Genomic DNA, 15,951 nt, shown 5'->3' on the forward strand with positions numbered 1-15,951 from the left:
TTCTCTGTTCCCCCCTCACTGTTGATGCTTTGACAGTAACCTGCTGGACAGTAAGGCAGATGGGATCGAGGTGTCGTACAATGCATGTGGCGTGCTCTCACACATCATGTTTGATGGGCCGGAGGTTTGGTTGATGGAAGAGCCGCGAAGAGACACGGTGATGGACAAGATGTGGGATGCTATCCAGAGCTGGGACGTCAGCTCACACCGCAACATTAACTACAGGTGATTATTACCTGTGTACTCTTTCCTTTATTAATGCCATATCAGCCATCTTTTCAGTTATTTAATGTATGTAAATCATATTTTATTATGTAATGTTAAAGAAAGAATGTCAGTATCATAAATGGATTGTTAAAAAAAAGTAGTTAAAACCAGGGGGAATATTTCAGACAGTGAACATTAAACATGTCATGAAATGCTGGTGTAAAGGAATTACAGAATAATGTAATGACATCACATCTGTATATTGACCAGTAATTATAACCTCTGCTAACCAACCTGTGGCTACTGTTGACAATACATCATGTTACACATACAGCAGTTAGTGCTTTATCAGCTGTTGTAATGTTTGTATGAATGCTGTGGAACCTCTGAAAATCATTGTTGGTCAGTAAAAAAAGACAGATGTCACAATGATGTCAGTATAGTTTGTAGACAAATAGATAACTTTATTTAGATTTAAAAATATAGACATGTATGTTAAATGTGCAACTGAGTAACAACATGTCATTGTATACAGAGTTGAAGCTGTGGTCTAGCAGCACTGCTGTCAGTGGGGTTTTTTCCTGTTTGAATTTTTAAATGGATTTTGGTGTCTCAGGTCATTTGAGCCCATCCTGCGCCTGCTGCCACAGAGCATCTCCCCTGTCAGTCAGCACTGGGCCACATGGGCTCTCTACAACCTGGTGACAGTTTACCGTGAGTATCTGCTCTGCTGCTACCATTTTAAATCAGCAGCAACATTTAGTGTTAACATCGTCAGAGATGCTCACCTAGACCAGAACAGTATACCTGTACATATTTCTGCACTGAATAAACTGTGATTTTGTAAATGCAATTTGGCATATTTAAAATATTACTTACTTTTCCTCTCTGTTCTAACATAAATATTAATAGGAATATTAAATATTCCTTTCACCAGGCTGCTTGTTCTTTTATTTAAGTACACACACTGCTGATCTATCTAAATTGTGCTGTATACAATAATGCACAGCAATAATTTTCACAAACTGTCTGTTTGCATTCATTCTCATTCTGCAGCAAGCAAGTATTGTCCCCTGCTGATAAAGGAAGGAGGGCTAAGTCTTTTAGAGAAAGTTCTGGAACTGGAAAGTTCACAGCCAGAAACCAAGGACATGGCCAGGTAGGACATTTGAAAGAATGTTTTTTAAGCTGATCTTAATGTGCTCATTAGTACTCTGTAGCTTGTCAGAAGGTTCTGTTTGTGAATGATTACAAGTCTTTGGCCCTAATAATTTTGTTGCCAATGACTGTGAGTCATTTACTGCAGCAATCTAGAAACACATATGGTCACCTTCCTGTGTTTCAGATCATTTAGTCTACACCAGGGAGAAAGGTTAAATCTGTTTTTTTTAGTACTGGTTAGGGGTGGGAATTGCCAGAGGACCCAACAAAAGCCTTTGTCTTCAGCAACACTGTATAGATGCAGATCTTTGCACATGAAGTAGGTGATGGACGGTGTTATTTTCTTAGCTCTCTCAGAGTTGGATGGTAGGTTTTTCAAGCTAAAGTGGGATTTATAGTTGTGCACAGACGCTACGCGCCCAGATGTTACGTGCATAGCCCACGCATGTCCCCTGCGCCGTTGTGAGCATTTTTACTTGTGCAGTGGTGTGTCTGTGTCACTCTGCAGTTACACCTCCAAAACGCTACTTGGCAGCGGAGGTTTCTGTGAAGTGCTGTAAAGTTTAGTTGATTCAGAACAAACCCAAAACACACATTAAATATGGCTTAATAGAGACAGTTTCAAACACAAGTACACAAATTGGCTTCACTATATTGCTTGTGTTAATCCGATCACATTTTCCCCACAAATGCAATATGCTAACTTTATTAGCACAAGTTTATGGCATTTTACATTGTATAAACTAGCCTAGCAGCTGGCGATCTTTTCCTCTTCTCATATAAAACCAGGGACAACAGCAACATTTATCAAAGGTATCGGCACACAATTTGGCTCCATTACAACTCCCAAGATTAACTGACAAAACAACTGTCATATTAAACACATTTTCCAAACAAACACAAAATGCTAATGTTATTAGCTCCAGCCTATAGCATTTTACATAAATTAGCCTAGTGACGAGCGGAGATTTCCTCTTATATAAAATCTGGATAAATCCTGAAGTATAAATCCCTGAAGGATGAATAACACACAAGGCTTAAAATGCTATTTTAGTGGAGGCTTTACTGTCTTCACAATTTATTGTTTCTTATCTGTGAAATAAAAGTAAATAAAAGCTTTGTTTCCACTGAGGGAAATGGTTTCAGCTTAAAGAAACAGACAGGACATCTGCGTCACCGCGACATATAGGTACATTTCTGGGGAGGTGCACGTCAGGCTGCGGCGTAGGTAACGGCGTAGGCCCTACATCGACATGGAGCCTATGCTGTAGCTACAGCGTCCATTCAATGCAGAAGTATAAATTCCCTATAAGTGTGTCTAGTGTTGGTCGATTTTTCGGCTGAGTGGGTTTAGTGTTAGCTTAGTCATGAGTGGCTAACACTGTCTCTGGATGGTGGTGTGTGAGGCGAGCCCTCATGTTCGTAGTATTCCCAGAGTATTTTATTCTTATATGACACTGCTTACAAATCGCATGAGTCATATCCAAGTCCTCCTTTCCTTCCATGTTAAAAAATCCAAAATAAGTCCAGAGTCTTATCCAGAGATAATTCCGACGGCATATCTCTGATTTCTTTGTCTGCTGCCTCCATCTTTGTTATGATGAACTTCCTGCCAAATGCTGCAGACTAAGACCTCTGCTGACCTCACCAGGATAAAAAGTATCAGCACCATCTAGTGGGCCAAAAAAGCAATTGATTTTATTATTGTAGTGCCAAAAGTATTTGCAAACATTAATAATGTATATGACAAAAAATCAATACTTAGTGTCTGTGTATCGATACAATGTCACCACGCAAAATATTGTGATACTATGCTGTATTGATTTTTTCCGTTACCCTTAGTTCTGGTGCTGTTTGTGCTCACACCAACTTCTAACAAACTAGCCAAGCCATTTAATCCTGAAGTCACGTTGACTGACATTTAACTCTTTCATTGGTCAGCTTTGTCGATGTCAGCACTACTTAGACCCGTGGAGAGTCCTACTGCACTTTACTAAACATGACGTGTTTATTTATCTTCTCTGGTGTCTACAAAGAATCCACCAGTAAAAGAGCTGATTATGAGAAATAATACTTAAAACTTGAACTGAACCTCATTGTTCATGAATAATGGTGGACCGTTAGAAATGGAATGAAAGAGAGGTATCTTGTGTAATATGACAGAGGGGCTACTTAAAATGGCATCATCTTTCAGTCATATATAAATAATTAAATACACAGAGCAGGACACCAACACCACACTGGCATGTTTCAACTAATTTTGTATTGTCAGAGAATATGTATATTCTCATTTGCTGACATGTAACCATGGTTACCAAATGATCATTAAAGCAACACAATGGAGTTTTTGAGCCCTCAAAATACATATCCACGATCCTTGTGATGGTACATCAGCTGACAATAGGTTGGATGACACCTCTATCATTGCTTAAGAGCGTCTGTTTCGCTTGCACTGGCACTGGTCATATCCCCCTCCTCTCTTTATAGTGTAGCCGAACCGAGGTGAACGAAGTTAGACATGGTTGTCATTAGGGCTGCAATGATTAGTTGACTAATCGATGACCAACTGACTATTAAAATAATCAGTGACTATTTTAGTAGTTGACTAATTGGTTTGAGTCATTTTTCATAGAAAAGTACTATAAAAGTACCCCAAAATACGCTTATTGCAGCTTCTTACGTTCAGATATTGGCAGCTTTACACACTCTCCCATGACGATGAATGAAAACCCTTTGGCGTGAGTATGAAAGAAGACATTAAATGACATAATTTTGAGGTTTGTGAGAGGCAGATCGCCTCTTGCATTTTTGAAAAGGACACGCCCTCCCGGAAATGTGCGCTCCCCCTTTTCTCATCTGCAAGGAAACAAACACACAGAGAGCTTGAAAATGGATGCCGAGAGATTTAACTCCGTTTTATCAAACGTGTGCTCAGTCCACAAGATTGTGGAAATGAAGGACTTACAGCGACTTGAGCCATTTTGTACCACTGCACGTGTTTCTAGTCGGACTGTGTTTACGAGCACAAGAGTTCAGCGAGCCACCAAAGGACCGCCCTGCGGATTTACTATTGGTTCTGCAACGTAGGGAGTTTTTTTTAACTCTGAAATTGTATCCGCCCATCTAAACACAAAATCAGGAAGAAAGTCATCAGTCTTTAGTTAAGCAAAGTGTCTAAAGACTGACTTGTGAGTCTAGCCTACATACAGACAGCTTTCATTTTAGTTTGTCTTTAACACTTTGCTGTTAGCACCACGAGCGCAATGTGCTTGTGTCGACCGCGATCGTAAATCATAATAGCGGTGAATGAGAGACTGCGGACAGAGCAGATTGAAATATGGCTTTCTACATGCTGATCACATCTATTGATAAAGTATTGGCTTGGCTGGCAGAGGTTTTATCGCACTTAGGCCTACTTACAGTAACAAGCGTAGTTGTCCTCAGCTAGAGTGATCTTGAAGTTATATTCGCTTCATCTGCACCGCGGCCTCTCTGCTGTTGTCTGACTTCACTCTGTTGAGTGTGTGTGTGTGTGTGTGCGTGCACGCTGTGAGGAGGTGGTCAGCCCTGACATGCAGAGAGCAACTCATTTCTGAGTGTCGAAAATGAATAAATAAATAAAGCAATCAGCCTACTCATGTATGTAGAAAATGCTATAAGGCTACTTTACCTGTTCTGAAGACATGATGATCACGCATTACATGGCCAGCTTCAGGAAGTTCACCAGTATCATTGGCTTGTCAACAAATGCATGTGCAGAAAGATTTTTGCGACAGTTCTAATGGACAATACCGTTTTTGGTCTGTAGGGGGACCCCGTGAGGTAAAAAACACCATCCTCCATTGTGTTGCTTTAATAATATACTGTATCTTGGAGGGGTGAGCGGAAAAAGTCGACACAGTACAGTATAACAGTATTTTGTGTGGCAATATTTTATCAATACACAAATGCCAAGTATCAATATTTTATTACAGAAATTATAAATGCTGCAAATACAAATTAAACTTTTGGTAGCCTACTAGAGTAATAAAATAAATAGCTTTTTCTGTTCACTAGATAAATGTTGCTGCAATTAAAATGATTAAAGTGAGATGAACAGAGACAAAAAGAGTTTTTCCTTTGCAGTTGAAAAAGGCTAATTGTAATTTATCACAAAGTGATTCAGATTCAGAATACTTTATTAATCCCTGGGGGGAATTAATAAAGTGTCTGTCTTGACAGTTCACAGTCAGTCTCGCATCTGTACGTATGCACAGATCTGCATTTATTTTGATAGGCTGTGTTGTACAGAGGTTATATCGCACATTCAGGCATATTAAGCTTCATGCAGCCTTCCTTTATGACAGGCTCATGACAGAATGACCTGACAACAGTGATTCCTGCATGCACACAGCGAGAGAGGAGAGGGAGAGAGAAACACTGTGTTGTTGCAAGAGGTGCCGCTGACTGAGTTTACTCTGAACAGGAAGTCACTAAAAGAATCTTAAAAGTCTGAGGCGATTCATAAAACATTCAGCGCACGTAGGCCTAACGACCCCACTGATTTCACACTACTGAAGTCGCCGTCTACACGATGGAGCTGGTAGCAATTTCACTTTAGCCATACTTGTTGTTGCTGTGCCTAACGATAATACATCTTTACATCAGCAGGTAGGAATATTGCTGTTAACATGATATTATTATTATTATTATTATTTTATGATATTAAAAATTATACTGTTGCAATTGTATTTTCTTGAAATATTTAAATATTGTCCAGTATTTTGTCCTACCATGAAGAATAATTGCTGCTAAAGTACCTTGAAATATCATGATATTGTTATAGGGCCATATCTCCTATACCAACCACAGATTAAAACTCACCTACTCAAGTGGTCTTGTGCCTGGGCCACACTGCCTGAGTGAGCAGTCCTAAACGGCTACTTCACTAAACTGCAGTGGCGCTGCTGCAGAGCTGCCTGCTGCTATGACCACTGTATTTCCACAGTTAAAATATGGTACTCCACTAATTTATAAAACTGTGCAAGCCACTACATTTTCAACAACAGGTTCCTATAAATATTTCACAATAAAGAAAGACTTATGTTAATATATGAAGGGACTCTGTTCACAGAAACATTGTAAGAGGCATTTTATATTGACATGGAGACAGAAAGTGTTGAGTTAGAAATAAATATTTATGTTGTTTCATGTTTGTTACAAATTAGACATCAAAACTGTAGTGAAAGGTGGTATGATGTTAATATTATTATAAAAAGACCAGTTTCACTGTCTGTTTTCACTGAAAGCGTGCACGTCATGGAAAAAATAAATGAGACTCCAAATCTCTAGGTGTTCTGTATATCGTTCACAATAATACCTGTACAATTTTTCATATGATATGAAAAATTCATTCAGTGATACTCTCAATATTACGACTTGCTGATATATTGACGTCATACTGTTAAATACAGCAACAGCAAGCATGGCTAAAATCGAAATTATTACAGACTCTGGTGGTTCCAAAAAGAGGAGCAGCTACAGTAGTGTGGAATAAATTGTGGCGTCCTAAATGTTTTAAGAACAGCCCCAGACTTCTCAGACTCTTTTAACAACTTACAGCTAAGAGGAAACTCATTCAGCAGCTCCTCTGGCAGCAGCACAATGTCTCTCCCTCTCCTCTCTCGCCGTGCGCATATGGTCGTCAGTCTCGTCAAGTGATTTTGTCATAAACCTTTGGTAACGTAAACCTTTGTGACGCTTGCAGCTCGACAAAAAAGTACATATATGTGAATGTGCGATAGTTATGGTAGCACAACAGCCTGTCACAGGTTACAGCGTAATGATTAGAGGAAAGTGAGAGCACAAAGGTGCAAAAAAAATCAACTCAGTCATTTAGGATTTTGCTAAAAGAAGGAAATCACCTGTTGATTTATATAAATCCCAGGGTACTTATTTTGTATTACATGTGTAATTTGTGGTAGATTTTCTTTTGTTGAACTATTAATATTGTATACAGAATCTGAATCTCACTCTGGTTTACTGTTGTTTACAAACTAAAGAAATGAGAGATCATTTTTGTTCGGTTTTTACTGAATATTTAAAGGCAAATTGTTATGTTGACAAGTAAAACTTTATCACTAATTTTGTTACAATTCTATGATGTTAAATTAATAATAACGTTTTTTTTACTACTTTGTCATATCGTCAAGAATATCATTATCACAAAAATACCCTTAAATAACTGATAATATTTTAGGGCCATATTACCCACCCCTACTTCTCATGCAGGCAGTGTGGCCCGCTTTCACTTCAGCATAAGCAAACTAAAACCGTTACAAACAGGTTAGGTGTGGAAGCACCCTAAACGGCATCTGTAGCTAAAAATTCCCATGTGGACTGCATCATCTAACTGTGAAATCATTTTAGTACAGATTTTACTGTCTAAGAAGCTCTAGAACAGCTTCTAACGTTTAGTTAACTTCTGAAATATTTTAATTTTTCAGCAAAGTAATGGAGCAGTGTGAAAACTTCAAAGAAGACCCCATGGAAACAAATCATGGACCGGAGGTAAACTATGGACAGAGAGGTTGACACCACAGGAGCCATGATTCTCAGCAAACATCAAACAAACCAACCTAAGGCCCCTCTTACTGTCATCACCACAAGGGTCACTTGTGTGCATTATTCCTATCATACTTATTATTTTGTAGAGCAGAAATGTGTCTCTGACCCTTTTCACAGCAGTTTGGACAAAACCTTAATATATGACACATAGGACTTAAGATGTGGTGCATGGTGTTTTGTTGTGAGGGTGCTTACCTTTGCTACACATAAGCATCTCTTCTGTTGGGTTGGGTTTATGGGGGTGGGTGACTGTTATCTCTCACTGTGTTTGTGTGCGTGTGTGTGTCAAAGATTTAACGAATGAACAAAACAGTTGGAGTGATGCTGAGTGGAAGGAAACAAAAGCCCTCCCCAGCTCACTATCAGTAACTGTGTAACATTGAACAAAAGGCTAAAGGCCGGGTAGTGTCCTGCACCGCCATCAAAGGTCTCAGCTCTCACACTGCTCTCACACAATCCCTCGTGCTTGTGGAGGCCACTGAGCTGTCGGCACAGTGAATATTAGCCATTAGGTGTGTAGGCTGCAGAGAAGCATCACAATGATGTTGACAGGAGGGAAGTCTTCCCACGATTTGTGGCACAATGATAGACTTCTTTGTTATATATGTAAATATTCTCTGTTTGTCTCATTCTTTTACTGTGTGTTTGTTTTATAATATAACTGTAAACACTCATGACTTTACTCTATATTTAAATTCCTTTAGTTTTGACTGACATAAGGTCAGTGCCAAGAAATTATATACAGAATACCCAATCATTCAAATGTAGTCTGTCAATCCTGGATTCTCTCTGCTTTAAAAGGATTATTTAGAGCCAGTTCAACCTCACTTCTGTTTTTAATGATCTGGCATTTTAACCTGATTCTGTTAAGTCTTCTTACTGGAAGCACTAGTGAGCTTCAACCATGAGGGAGGTCAAAACACCCAAAGTAAAAACGCTAAATGGCTCTACACTGTGGACATAACAGGCATCATGCACAAGAAATGTTCTTCCCAGTTTGGTGTAGAAAAACTGGACTAGCCTGTACAGAGCCCTGACCTCAACCCCACACAGCACCTTTGGGATGAACTGGAAGGATGAACCGAAAGATTTCGGTTTCTAGAAGTAGCTGCACAGCGGGGGTAAAATCATTACACTACATCAAGTCATCCCGTCCACTAGGTGAAGATGTCTGCGATGAGTACAGGCAGCGGCAAACCCAGGGTGAGCCTGAATGAGATGGAGGCAGCTGCCTGGAGGAAGAGAGGCTTTGCCTCTTCAGATACCAAGATAACTTTACCTTCTGCCGTCTGCTTACAACTGGTGAATTTACAGCTCACAGCAACTTAATACGATACAGTCTCTGGCTTTTGTTTGATACTTTGGGTTTGCAAAAATGTTACTCCATGTTTCCAGTTAGTCGTTAGCGTAGTTAGCACCATGGATGTATTAAGAGACCTGTATACAGTGATGAATGCAGGGCCCCATTAATTCCTATTAGAGTTGCTGGGACATGCATGAAGCCAGAATGGTTCAACTGCGGCATATAAAATTACCAGGAAGATCCGGGGATTATTGGCAGTACTTCCGCACTTTGCGGCCCATAAAGCAGGTACACCAGAGACTTAATGCAGCCAAGCACGACAGAGTGTGGCCGGGCAGTGTTCTGTTTACTTGAATGGGAATAAGAACTTTCAATCTTGCAGCTCTTATGGACTTTTCAAGGCTAGACTTGTTATTGAAGTAAATTAATCATTATCATCATCATCGTCATCTCCCGGGGCTGTGATGCTCAAAAATGTGTCCACAGATAAACAGACATCTCTTTCACCATGTAAGTCAATAGTACAAAGTCTTTTTGGGCTGCAGGGCATCACATGACGGACCCTGGAAATTGCAGTACCATCCAGAGGCTAATGCGTGCGTACCAAGGCTAATGTGCGTGTGCATAACTTGGCTTGTTTACTATATTACATGAATCTCGCCATCAGCCTGAACTTCCCATGGTTCCCTGTACAAAACTGTGGCATTTCAGTAAACTGTTGCTTGATAGTTTATGGGTGCCTTTGGAAATACTCACTCCTAGTGCCTTCCCGCACTCTGGCACAAACTAGACCATTCGTAAAGTCGGAGCACTGTCAGAATGTACTCTGTTCAGTATCACAACACTCTTGGAGCAGCAGAGCATAATCTGGGCACTCTGTTTTGGGAGACGGTGCAGCAGAGCACCTAGTAAAGGTGAACGCTTGATTAACTGAATCGTTAGTTAATTAGTGTAGAAATAGAGCATCCTGATTTTTCGAACAAAAGCATTTCAGTGTAGTGTGTCAGATTGGATTTACAAAAACACCGTATATATATATGTGTGTATGTGTATATATATATATATATATATATATATATATATATATATATATACACACATTGAAATTGAAAACAAACTGGAGGAGTTAGGAAGAAATAAGCCTCCCAGACTGGCGCCAGGTTTTAATAAGAGAGAAGTACTCTTTGAACATGACATCCACATGTGATAGTGTAGAACAGGTCAAAAACATGGTCACTGCTACTCAAACAACTTCCACCCTTCTGATTTCAGGCTTTCTGTCAGACATTATATATATATATATATATATGTGTGTGTGTATGTATATATATATATATGTGTGTATATATATATATATATATATATGTATGTATATATATATATATATATATATATATATATATATATATATATATATGTATGTATGTATATATATACATACATACATACATACATATATATATACATACATATATATATACAGTACAGGCCAAAAGTTTGGACACACCTTCTCATTCAATGTGTTTTCTTTATTTTCATGACTATTTACATTGTAGATTCTCACTGAAGGCATCAAAACTATGAATGAACACATGTGGAGTTATGTACTTAACAAAAAAAGGTGAAATAACTGAAAACATGTTTTATATTCTAGTTTCTTCAAAATAGCCACCCTTTGCTCTGATTACTGCTTTGCACACTCTTGGCATTCTCTCGATGAGCTTCAAGAGGTAGTCACCTGAAATGGTTTCCACTTCACAGGTGTGCCTTGTCAGGGTTAATTAGTGGAATTTCTTGCTTTATCAATGGGGTTGGGACCATCAGTTGTGTTGTGCAGAAGTCAGGTTAATACACAGCCGACAGCCCCATTGGACAACTGTTAAAATTCATATTATGGCAAGAACCAATCAGCTAACTAAAGAAAAACGAGTGTCCATCATTACTTTAAGAAATGAAGGTCAGTCAATCCGGAAAATTGCAAAAACTTTAAATGTGTCCCCAAGTGGAGTCGCAAAAACCATCAAGCGCTACAACGAAACTGGCACACATGAGGACCGACCCAGGAAAGGAAGACCAAGAGTCACCTCTGCTTCTGAGGATAAGTTCATCCGAGTCACCAGCCTCAGAAATCGCAAGTTAACAGCAGCTCAGATCAGAGACCAGATGAATGCCACACAGATTTCTAGCAGCAGACCCATCTCTAGAACAACTGTTAAGAGGAGACTGCGCGAATCAGGCCTTCATGGTCAAATAGCTGCTAGGAAACCACTGCTAAGGAGAGGCAACAAGCAGAAGAGATTTGTTTGGGCCAAGAAACACAAGGAATGGACATTAGACCAGTGGAAATCTGTGCTTTGGTCTGATGAGTCCAAATTTGAGATCTTTGGTTCCAACCGCCGTGTCTTTGTGAGACGCAGAAAAGGTGAACGGATGGATTCCACATGCCTGGTTCCCACTGTGAAGCATGGAGGAGGAGGTGTGATGGTGTGGGGGTGTTTTGCTGGTGACACTGTTGGGGATTTATTCAAAATTGAAGGCACACTGAACCAGCATGGTTACCACAGCATCCTGCAGCTAAATGCCATCCCATCCGGTTTGCGTTTAGTTGGACGATCATTTATTTTTCAACAGGACAATGACCCAAAACACACCTCCAGGCTGTGTAAGGGCTATTTGACCAAGAAGGAGAGTGATGGAGTGCTGCGGCAGATGACCTGGCCTCCACAGTCACCGGACCTGAACCCAATCGAGATGGTTTGGGGTGAGCTGGACCGCAGAGTGAAGGCAAAGGGGCCAACAAGTGCTAAACACCTCTGGGAACTCCTTCAAGACTATTGGAAAACCATTTCAGGTGACTACCTCTTGAAGCTCATCGAGAGAATGCCAAGAGTGTGCAAAACAGTAATCAGAGCAAAGGGTGGCTATTTTGAAGAAACTAGAATATAAAACATGTTTTCAGTTATTTCACCTTTTTTTGTTAAGTACATAACTCCACATGTGTTCATTCATAGTTTTGATGCCTTCAGTGAGAATCTACAATGTAAATAGTCATGAAAATAAAGAAAACGCATTGAATGAGAAGGTGTGTCCAAACTTTTGGCCTGTACTGTATATATATATGTATATCTATATATATATGTATATATGTATGTATGTATGTAAGTATATGTACATATATGTATATATATATATGTATATATATATATATATATATATATATATATATATATATATATTTATATATATATATATATACACATATATATATACATACATACACACACACACACATATATATATATATATATATATATATATATATATATATATATATATATACGTATATATATATATATATATATATATATATATATATATATATGTATATATATATATATATATATATATATATATATATATATATATATATATACATATATATATATACACACACATATATATATATAACGTCTGACAGAAAGCCTGAAATCAGAAGGGTGGAAGTTGTTTGAGTAGCAGTGACCATGTTTTTGACCTGTTCTACACTATCACATGTGGATGTCACGTTCAAAGAGTACTTCTCTCTTATTAAAACCTGGCGCCAGTCTGGGAGGCTTATTTCTTCCTAACTCCTCCAGTTTGTTTTCAATTTCAATTTGATGTTGACTCAAGTAACATCACGTAAGAACATTTGTCAGACTTAAGACAGAAAAGGCATTATACAACTTTTACATATTCAGTAGTACTCCCCAAGATCTGTAAGCACACTTTGATGTTTAAAGTCATTTGAGATTTCCCTCGCAGGTGTCCACAGGCCCAAAATACACACCTGCACAAACAGGACCTGTACATGCACTAAATGGAGAGATGGCAGAGTGAGGGGGGTGCCCATGAGTGGTTTGGGGGGGGGGGGTTGGTGCCTTGCTCAGGGGCACCTCTGCAGTGTCCAGGAGGTGAACTGTCACCTCTCCAGCTACCAGTCCACGCTCCATATTTGGTCTGGACGGGGACTTGAAATGGTGATCCCCCGATTCCCAACCCAAGTCCCTATGGACTGAGCTACTGCTGCCCAGAATTGTGATGAAGTAGACTTTTAAATGTTGTGGACATGTAACAGTATAGAGGTAGGGGTTAGGGTCCCCTAACCCTGGATTCTTGAAGCTGTTTCCAGTACTTTGGCCTCAAGCTCAACAGTGCTTCCAGTGGTCAAATATGATGCCAGATGATTAAAAAGGGTATTTAAAAGACGAGGCTGCAGGAAGCAATTATCATTTAACATCACCTGATGGCCCATCATTTTTACTAGTTGGTCAACATGCTGCTAAATAACTGCTTCACTTAAATCAATGCTTCTTCTAGTTTGAGCAGTCCTATGGTACTCTACTGGCATTAAACAGCAGACGAAGCAATAACTGATGGGAGAAAAATAACAGTGCATTGATGTGTATGTTCAGCGTTGAAACTGGGAGGATCTGTTCAGGCTCTGGCTCTCAGAAATCAGGAAGAATCACATAGAAAGAGGGTGATGGACCGCTTCACTGCTTTGACTGTGAACCCAGCAGAATCAAGTTTGATGCCCACCTCTATGGAACATTGAGGTTAAATTTCTACTGGAGCTATTACAGCTCTCACCATCACATTAATGACTGCACCTTTTTCTAAGCCCAAATCAAAGTGTGACTTTATTCACTTTATTTGCTGTTGGGACCTTAAAGGTATCCTGTGGAGTTTTACATTTATGTTTGCATTTGATGTTTCTCACCAAAACATATTGTGTCTATGCTTGAAGATTAACATGAATGCATTTTCTCATAGATATTTCAAAAGCAGATTAAAAAAAAGATATATTTTGCAACCTGCAAATGTGTGCTAGCTCAACTTGTTTGCCTTTTCTGGCAGTTTTCCTTGTTTCATGCCAACTGTCGATTGGTGGAATAGCATGAAACTATCTGCACTAAAATATATATAACTCTGCCCTTGTGCTGTTGTATGTGGGTCCCTTTATGTGAATTCAAACAAAACAGGGACCTGCTTATCAAAACGTTGCTCCACAGCATTGCTAGTGGTTTAAACTCCCCAGGATACATTTAGGATGAGCCTAACAAACAGGTTTCTTCACTGGCATTTCTTACAACATGGTAGAGGGTGACATGGGAGTGGATTTTCAGTCCCGTCCCATCCCACTCCCACAAAAATAATCCCATCCCGTCCTAATCCCATGAAAAAGGAAAAGAAATATCCTGTCCCAATCCCACAAGAATGACGCCCGTCATGTGGTCAGACAACACGTCATAAGAACCAGTTCTGAGAGGGAAAAATGTAGTTAAAGTATTGCAGTAGAAGTAGTGTTTGGTTCCTCTGACTGATATTATTATATATGGCATCATTAGATTATTAATACTGAAGCATCAGTGTTAGAGCAGCATGTTACTGTTGTAGCAGGTGTGCAGTTAAGTTGGTCATATTCGCTCTTTTTGTTGAGATGGTTTTAGAACAAACCCGGCACACTGGCTCGTCCAAATTACTGGGCTGCCCTCTGTCATTTGGTTTAAATCCAAAACACTCTCAGACTTCCATGTCTTTCTCTTACGCTCAACTCTGTTTTCTTCTCCGCCTCGTCTCCCCCTCACGAAGATCGCACTCTGTCTGTGTAGCCCATAGCCCCGCCTCCCCCACAGAGACAAAGACACTCGATGACAAGAGCTTTCCCTCCATTCATTATGTTAATGAACCAACTCACCTGGCTGCCAGACGATGCACGGAAGCGAACGCTCTTGTCGTCCAGTCTCTTTGGTGGAGAGAGACGAGGAAAACAAACATGCATGAATGTGGCAATTAATCCCTTTTAATTTACCGTGCAATTAACCGACTTAACGCATATCGCAACAGGCCTAATTATGATTCCCAGTCCCGCCCGCTCCCGTTGACTTTTTTTTCCCATCTCGTTCCAATCACATGAAGAATAGTGAAACTGATTCCCGTCCCGTGGGAATCTCGCAGGAATCGCGTGACCTGTGGGACTCCCGAAAAAATGTCAGCCTCTACAACATGGCACTGAAATCATTTAAATTAGAACGTTCTTCTGCAAACAGCATTCACAGTAAATGTACCACTTCAGGACATGTATTCTTGGCTGTCGAGGGCAGTGTCTTTAATTCAGAACTTAAAAAAAAAAAAAGTCTCAGCAGTAGCTCTCTGAACTGGGAGCAGTTGCTTTAAACTTTGAAAGGAGGTTATTTGTCATACATCTTCATTTTCATACCAGTCAAGCATAGCAAATACACAGAATTTTACTCAACTTAATATGTTATTTTAAAACTTTGACCATAAACTGGGCATTTTAGTTTATTTCAGAGGTAAAATAGTAAAATGTGTTCCATTGTTTACCAGATGTAATGCAACAAAGACTGCTGCTGTATGCTGTTAGTTGCTTTTATATCCTCAACAAGAGTTTTGTCATTTAGGGGACAGTTAAGTTCCCATAAATAGATTCACAATGAGATGCATCATAAAAGGCAGAGTTCTTAATTAAGACTCCTTACCTTATAGTATTGAATGGAAAAGTGAAATCATCATCATTCATCTACATATTACATACCATTTAAATTGAAAAATGGTAAATGATTTAATTATTTCAAAAGTAATTATTCAGTTTTTTAAAAAAAGCAGAAATT

At 39.3% G+C, this 15,951-nt stretch overlaps 1 protein-coding gene across 1 annotated transcript in view; it reads left to right on the forward strand.

Moving 5' to 3' along the window:
- zer1 (zyg-11 related, cell cycle regulator) overlaps window positions 1–8,080 on the forward strand; it is a 30,776-nt gene extending 22,696 nt beyond the window's left edge. Inside the window, exons 13-16 of the mRNA XM_033647699.2 lie at window positions 37–225; window positions 824–921; window positions 1,264–1,366; window positions 7,854–8,080. Coding sequence (XP_033503590.1) covers window positions 37–225; window positions 824–921; window positions 1,264–1,366; window positions 7,854–7,941 — 478 coding nt within the window. The 3' untranslated portion in view covers window positions 7,942–8,080. The remainder of the gene's footprint in view (window positions 1–36; window positions 226–823; window positions 922–1,263; window positions 1,367–7,853) is intronic.
- Window positions 8,081–15,951: the final 7,871 nt, after the last annotated feature.

This window comes from Epinephelus lanceolatus, chromosome 19, assembly GCF_041903045.1.
Source record: "Epinephelus lanceolatus isolate andai-2023 chromosome 19, ASM4190304v1, whole genome shotgun sequence".
Taxonomy (NCBI): domain Eukaryota; kingdom Metazoa; phylum Chordata; class Actinopteri; order Perciformes; family Serranidae; genus Epinephelus; species Epinephelus lanceolatus.